This window comes from Myotis lucifugus, unplaced genomic scaffold (assembly GCF_000147115.1).
Source record: "Myotis lucifugus unplaced genomic scaffold, Myoluc2.0 scaffold_2010, whole genome shotgun sequence".
Lineage (NCBI taxonomy): Eukaryota > Metazoa > Chordata > Mammalia > Chiroptera > Vespertilionidae > Myotis > Myotis lucifugus.
In genome coordinates, this window is record NW_005873058.1 from 7250 (window position 1) to 15723 (window position 8474).

An 8474-nucleotide genomic window follows, 5' to 3' on the forward strand; every position below is an offset into this window, starting at 1 on the left:
AAAGAGAGTTTTTGGGCTATCTTGGTTTGGGAGCTATTTTGGCATCAAGTGGCTTGAAATGGCACCCATCGCTGGAGTGTCCCTGAGTTTACAGGTGTGGGTCAATGGGACTGGGTTTCACATTGCTTTCAGGCAGAAACAACTGACACTGGTTTGCAGGGGGTCATCTCCTGTTTCTGCCACAGTGAATTATTATGGTTTGGCCTTGGCCAAACTAGAAATTATCTCTCTGTGGACATTAACATGTAAACTCAGCCCGTCTGGTGTTGCTCACTGGTTGAGCATTGACCTATGAACCAGGAAGTCACAGTTCAATGCCCAGTCAGGGCACATAGCGGGGTTGTGGGTTCAATCCCCACATTTCCTAATTAAATCCATACATCAGTCTTATATTCCCCTTGCAGGAGGCACCCCTTCAATGATTCTCTTGGCATCATTGATGCTGCTATCTCTCTCTCCTTCCTTCCTCTCTGAAATCAATTTTTTTAAAAAAAAATTTTAAAAGATGTAAACTTATAGAACTGGGAGAATGCCCTCTTGTTTCTGTGCAAGGAGGTCTTGCCGATTGCCTTAGGGGTGTGATGATTCCTGGAGACAGACAGGAATACAGGGAAGACGCTTGAAACCACAGGTGTGAGAAACTAATAGGTATGCAATTAAAATTCATGGTTTTCCAGAGATTGACAGTATGAGATGTGATGGTCCTGGTCATCCATTCTGGGATCTTTTTTTTTTTAATATATTTTATTGATTTTTTACAGAGAGGAAGGGAGAGGGATAGAGAGTTAGAAACATTGATGAATGAGAAACATCAATCAGCTGCCTCCTGCACACTCCCTACTGGGGATGTGCCCGCAGCCAAGGTACATGCCCTTGCCCGGAATCGAACCTGGGACCCCTGAGTCCGCAGGCCGACGCTCTATCCACTGAGCCAAACCGGTTAAGGCCATTCTGGGATCTTAAGATTCCCAATCCTTCTTCATCCCCAGCAGACAGAAGAGCAGCATGAGGCCTGAGAACCAGAGCAGCGTGTCCCACTTCCTCCTCCTGGGGCTCCCCATCCCACCAGGGCAGCAGGGCGTGTTCTTCACCCTGTTCCTGAGCATGTACCTGACCACGGTGCTGGGCAACCTGCTCATCATCCTGCTCATCAGGCTGGACTCTCGCCTGCACACGCCCATGTACTTCTTCCCCAACCACTTGGCCTTCTCTGACATTTCTCTCTCCTCTGTCACTGTCCCTAAGATGCTCATGGACATTCAGACTCAGCAACAATCCATTTCCTATCAAAATGGCTACCATCAACATATCAACAAATGACAAGTGCTGGTGAGGATGTGGAGAACAGGGAACCCTAATACAGGGCTGGTGGGAATGCAGATTGGTGCAGTCGTTATGGAAAACAGTATGGAGTTTGCTCAAAAAATTAAATATGGAACTGCCATTTGACTCTGCAATTCCACTCTAGGAATATATCCTAAGAAACTAAAACACCAATCAGAAAGAATATATGCACCCCTATGTTCAAAGCCTCACAATTCACAATAGCTAAGACCGGAAAACAGCCCACCTGTAGATGAGTGGATAAAAAAGCTGTGGTACATTACACCATGGAATAATATGCAGCTGTAAAAAAGAAGGATCTTTTACCCTTTGAGACAGCATGAAGGGACCTGCAGAGTATTACACTAAGCAAAAAGCCAATCAGAGAAAGACAAGTATCACATGATCTCACTTAAATGTGGAATCTAATGAACAAAATAAGCTGATGAACAAAATAGATCCAGCGACATAGAAGCATGGAACATACAGTCAGATCTCTGAGGGAAGGCAGGCATGGGTGGGTGGGAAGAGATCAAACAAAGAACTTGTATGCATCTATGTATAATCAGTGGATCCAGATAATAGTATGGTGAAGGTCTGGGGTAGGGAGTGGGGGCAGGCTACAAGGGTTAATGGAGGGAAAAGGGGACAAATGTAATACTTTCAACAATAAATATTTTTGAAAATTTGTTAAAACAGGATAAAAACAGTAGCTTTGGAAACATTATCATATGCATTCTAACATGTACTGGTATCCCAGCTATAAATCTAAGCCTGAAATATACATACAAACATACTAGTACATAAATATATACATACTTGTAGCCCTGCGCAGAAATCGGTGCACCAATAGGTTGCTGCAGCCCTCCTGAAGCTCTCCGACCGCTGCCCCGCCCTCCTGTAGCTCCCCGCCCTCCCCTCTTGTTACCCTGCCCTCTCCTGTAGCTCTCCACTTCCGGCTTCCTTGCTGCCTTGCCCCGTCCTGTAGTTTTCCGCAGCCCACTTGTACCATGCTGGCCCACCGCCTTGCTGATCCGTGATCTGGTCTTGACATGCTTGGTCATTAGGCCTCAGGGAGTAACAGCTAATTAGCATATTCCTCTCTTATTATATAGGATACACACACAGAAGGTAAACATAGTAAAATGTGAACCATTGGGGAATTGGCTGAAGATTGCCCAGGAATTATTAATATCGTTATTACAACTTTTCTATAACTTTGAAATCATTTGAAAATAGAAAGTTGAAAAATCTTTCTTCCCAGCTGGAACAATGCCCAAGAGCAAAGCAGTCCAGGGCATGACTGGAATCAGGGACACTGCCCCCTAGGACTCCAGTCCCTCTTACTCTTGGACACACAGCTCCCAAAGGGCAGTCAGAAATCAGCCACAAGCTTGGGGACTTGGTTGCAGTCTCTCATTAGCACTTAAGTGTCATCTGTGGACTCATTTCTCTAGAGCCAGATAAGGAAAATGAAAGTCTGTAGAACTGCCAAGTCCCCAGATATTGCTTCTGTGTGTCTGATGTTAGGTCTCCTGAAGAAAAGCTGAGGAGATGGGCGATAATCTGCAGCAGAAGGTGTCTGAACTCACCAATTGAGGAGCCCAGGTGAGAGGAGCTGGAAATCTGCCTTTGCTGATGGACCTGCCTGTGTGCTAGTGGATTCATGTGTGAGACTCTGTGTCCATGACCCTGTGTGTGTGCACATATTGTGTATGCTTGTGTATGTGCTATGAATCTCACAGTCTCATTTTAGTGTATGTGGACCAAGTTCTCAGCCTCCTGGTGTTTGGTTGGGACTCCTGATTCATGTGTGTGACTGTAACACTAGCATCACAGCTGAACATCGGGAGGGACACTGTTGTCTCTGCTGCTGGACAAGAAGATGCCGACCTCATAAGGAACCAAGGTCAGCACAGAGAGAGCTCAGGCCTCTGCTCAGCAGTGTGTTGTGGTGCACATGTGAGCTGTGCCTGTGGGTGACACCACGTGTATGAGAGCTGGAAGTTATATTATTGGATTTTCTCTGTCTGTATGTGACCATGTGTGTGAGACCATATGCATGGGTGTTGGTGGTGGTTTAATGACTGTGCCTGTGACTGAATAGACTTAACAGTCCCATGCTGACTGCCCTCCCCCAGCAAGGAGATGGTCAGACAGAGGGAAGCTCATTAATACACTCTCATTAATAGGAGAGTGTATTCTGTTTGTTGTAGTGAGTGTGGCTGGGTCTACATATGTGTTGTGTTGTGTGTTTCTTGTAAAATTTTTGAATTGTTTGTGGTCTTATGTGCTTTTGGTGAAGTGTGTGTACTGTTTGAGTTATGTCTATGTGGAGAGGTGAGTGTTCACCAGGTGCATCATGAAGCAGGTGTGTTGATGTGCACTGTGAGTGTGTTTTGGGGTGAGAGGTGTATTACTGTATGTGTGTATGTCCAACTTCTGTTAATTCTGACTTCTATGTATGCATATGATGTTTATGAGATGAACCACATATTGGCAATTCTTCCTTAAGGATGGAAATTTGGTCAGGGGTGATGTACATTCTCAAAGCAGCTGCGTATGTGTGTGTGTTTGTGTGTGTGTGTGATTTGTATCCATGACTCAAATATTTCCTACAGTGTCCTCCTTCTGGGGCACCATTACCTAAGATACTCAAATTCTAAGCAACCCCCTGGTTCTTGAAATGGATTTGCTATCATTTTTATGTACATGAGTGTGATTGAGTTGCTCAGGATTTTCCAAACTTTCTTCATTTTTACTAAACATCCCAGGGAAACAAACACACTAACTAACCTTAAGCTCCAGACATCATGCTGTGTGAAGGTATTGGGCACAATTACCATTAAATAGTGATGAGACCTTGGGGAAGTTATATAAAACATTGGTCTCACTTTCAAGTCTATAAAATTGAAAGAATTACACTAGTTTTGTGAATCTTGCAGAGGCCCTCGGTAAAGAGTTATTGCATAAATACATCTTAATGTATTTGGGAATTTTTTGTCACTTGGAAAGTAAATAAATATGAAGGAATAAAACTATCTAGTAAAGGGAATAAAAAAATTTTGGACAATTCTGGGTCCTCACAGCTCTAAAATAATATATTGTGCTTTGCTCCTAAGCAAGAAAAGGGAAGTTTCCCTGTGTAACAGTTAAGAGCATAGTTTCTGATCACACAGACATATTAGACAGAATCCCATGAAGTAGCTAACACTTGGTGATTTTTCATTTATAGAAAATGGTAATATATATATATGTATACATATATATATATATATATATATATATATATATATATATATATATATATCAAGTTATAAACAATACATATCAGATATGTAATAGATACTAATATACACACATAAATTTGTGCGCCATTCTGTCCCTGCTGTAGTACTGTGTGCCTACAGAATTTGTGTCATTTATGTTTCTATTAATTAAAAACTAAAATTGGTCAAAGAATACAAATCCTTACAGCAGTTGTGAAGAGGTTTTAAAATCTGGGAATCTAAGGCTGATGTGTGGATTTAATTGGGAAATGTAGGTAAAGGCCTTAGCCTGGTACCCAAATGTTCACCTAAATGTTCAGCATTATTATGAAATATACTTTGTGGACTAATCTGGTATTGGAGATATTCTGGCCTCAAGCGGGTTTCAATGGCCACCAAACTCCAGAGTGTCCCTGAGTTTACAGCTGAGGGCCAATGGGAGGTGGCAGGTTCACAAGAGGTCTGACAATGCTCCCACAACGCCCGCTCAGCACTGCAGTCTCACTTTACTTTGAGGCAGAAACAACTGACACCACTTTTCAGGGGCTCACCTTCCATTCCTGCCACAGTGAATCATTATGGTTTGGCTCTGGCCTGGTGTAGAAATGATCCCTCCATGTTCATCAAGATGTAAATTCATAGAGGTGAGCCCCTTGCTTTTCTTGCTCACTGCTGCACTGCAGTCCTTAGTAGAGGTTCCCATACAGACGTGATGTTAAAAGTAAAAACTGAATAAACAGTGAACCCCTCTTCTGTGTAGTGAGGTCTTGTGACTACTTTGGAGGTTGAATGTTTTCCTGGAGCCAGACTGGGAGAGAGGAAAGAGGCATACATCCACAGGTGTGAGAAATTAATATGAAAGTATTTAAAAATGAATGGTTTTCCCAATAATGACAGTATGAGATGAGATGTCCCGTTCATCCTTTCTAGGTTCCTGAGACTCCCACACCTTCTTCATCCCCAGCAGACAGAAGAGCAATATGAGGCCTGAGAACCAGAGCAGCGTGTCCCAGTTCCTCCTCCTGGGACTCCCCATCCCACCAGGGCAGCAGGGCGTGTTCTTCACCCTGTTCCTGGGCATGTACCTGACCACGGTGCTGGGCAACCTGCTCATCATCCTGCTCATCAGGCTGGACTCTCGCCTGCACACGCCCATGTACTTCTTCCTCAGCCACTTGGCCTTCTCTGACATTTCTCTCTCCTCTGTCACTGTCCCCAAGATGCTCATGAACATGCAGACTCGGCAACAATCCATCTCCTATGTGGGATGTATTTCTCAGTTGTATTTTTTCATACTTTTTGCTGGTCTTGACAATTTTCTTCTGGCTGTGATGGCATATGACAGGTATGTGGCCATCTGTCAGCCTCTGCACTACACCACCATCATGAGGGAGGGGCTGTGTGTGCTGCTGGTGGCTGGCTCCTGGGTTCTCTCCTCGAGCGTTGCCCTTTTGTACACCCTCCTCTTGGTCCGACTGTCTTTCTGTGCTGACAATGCCATCATCAACTACTTCTGTGACCTCCCTGCACTCCTGAAGCTGAGCTGTTCAGACACCTTCCTCAATGGGCTGGTCATATACACTGTTGGAGGAATGATTTCCTTTTTGTGTATTGGTGTTATTTTGGGCTCCTATATCCGTATAGGGGCCCTCATCCTGAGGGTCCCCTCCACTAGGAGACTCTATAAAGCCTTTTCTACCTGTGGCTCCCATCTCTCTGTGGTGTCTTTATACTACGGGACACTCGCTGGTGTTTACTTTTTCTCCTCATCATGGGGTTCCAAAGACATAATTGCTTCAGTCATGTATACAGTAGTTACACCCATGCTGAACCCCTTCATCTACAGCCTGAGGAACAGAGATATCAAACAGGCCTTAAAGATGTGTGTCAAGAGGATTAAGTTCTTAAAGTGGCAATCACTAAATCCTCTGGTTGCAGTCAGAAGCAAAGGAAATATATCTCCTAAAATTACTGAATAGTCAACATCTCCATATAACTTTAATAGAATATGCATTCTGTTGTCATGTACAGTGTGGTTAATATGTAAACTAGGTCAAGTTTGCTACATGGATTGTTAATAATGTGATATTCCCAATTAGTAATTTTTGCTTGTTCATCATCTCATAAGATATACGCAAAATCTTATGCACAATATATTGCACAATTATAGATGTGGATTTTCTTTTTCTCCTTTGAGATGTGTCAGCTTTTGCTTATGTATTTTTTATACTATGTTATTGATGACATACTGATTTAGCCACATGATTTGCTTCTGGTGAAATTTTTTTCTACCTGATTCTTTGATGCTGGCTTTTGATGACTTCAAGTTGATTGTGAGGGTCTCTTCCCAACTGACATTCAGTGACATCATGTTGGTAGATTGCAATCAGCCATGATAAGAAAAATTACACTATGAAAAATGGCATATGCTACAAAATAAGGCTTTTCAAACAAGAGGGCCAGACTTTTCAAAAATACATTCAAAAGCACACCATTGCATTTATGATTAGGAGATGTTTCTAGAAATGGGCTTTACCTTAACTACTCATCTATTTCTAATATTAGTATAGGTACTTTACTATAATTTTATGTTTTGTATATCAAACTACCATTAATAATTAAAGAGAGTGTAAGAAGTGGTCTCTTAAGAACACAGGGAAGAATCATAAAACAATAATGATAATGTAGGATTAAGTTAATAGACAGTCCTCGGGTTTCATCGGACTCTACACACGCTGTTTTGTGATTACGTCGCCATGATATAGGTACACATACAGATATACGAACAGACATCTACACTAATAAAAGAGAAACATGGTAATTAGCGTAGGACCGCTACCCTTTTCATTGGCTAATCAGTGAGTATATGCAAATTAACTGTCAGCCAAGATGGCGGCCGGCAGCCAGGCACTGAAGCAAGCATAAGGCTTGCTTGCTGCGGACTCCAATGTTCCCCGCCTCACTTGCCGGCCTCTCAGCTGCAAGTCTAAGAAACTATGTACTATGTTGCAAATAAGAAGCTAAACAAAACCCCAGAAACCAGCCGGACTGAAACCCAGCCAGACCGAAACATTGTATTGATGTTTTCAGCAGCAAGGCCTCAGAGCTAAAGCTGGCCCAGAATAAAAAAAAAAAAGAGAGAAACAAGGAGCGTTGGGAGCGGTTGGGAGCTTCAGTCACTCGCTTCAGGAAAACAGCCCTCAGCCCCTCACCCATACTGGCCAGGCACCCCAGTGGGGACCCCCACCCTGAAGGGGGTGTGAGCAGCTGCAAACAGCCATCATCCCCTCATCCAGGCTGGCCAGGCACCCAAGCGGGACCCCCACCCTGATCCAGGACACCCTTCAGGGCAAACCAGCCAGCCCCCACCCATGCTCCAGGCCTCTATCCTATATAGTAAAAGGGTAATATGCCTCCCGGCACCGGGATCAGCGGAGCAGCGAGGCTCCCGGCACTGGGATCAGCGTGACAGGGGGCAGCGCCCAAACCCCCTGATTTCCCTGTGGCTCTATGTTTGACAGGGGGCGGGGCCACAACCTCCCTATCCGCTCTGCTCTGTTCGTGACAGGGAAAGGCACCCCAACCCCCTGATCAGCCCTGCTCTGTGCCTGATAGGGGGGAGCTCCCCAATCCCCTGATTGCCCTGGGGCTCTGTGTTTGACAGGGTGCGGCACCCCAAACCCCCCCACGGGCCCTGCTCTGTGCCTGATAGGGGGGAGCACCAAAACCCCCTGACTGGCCCTGCTCTGTGTCAGGGGGGCAGCGCCCCAACCCCCTGATCAGCCCTGCTCTGTACCTGATAGGGGGGAGCTCCCCAATCCCCTGATTCCCTGCAGCTCTGGGTTTAAGACGGGGAAGCTCCCCAACCCCCTGATCGGCCCT

General features: G+C 44.7%; 1 protein-coding gene across 1 annotated transcript in view; it reads left to right on the top strand.

Moving 5' to 3' along the window:
* Positions 1–5572: 5572 nt before the first annotated feature.
* Positions 5573–8474, top strand: part of LOC102431990 (olfactory receptor 1J4-like) — a gene marked incomplete at its 3' end in the record, with an annotated part of 15284 nt that continues 12382 nt past the window's right edge. The window contains exon 1 of the mRNA XM_006108273.3: positions 5573–6069. Coding sequence (XP_006108335.3) covers positions 5573–6069 — 497 coding nt within the window. The remainder of the gene's footprint in view (positions 6070–8474) is intronic.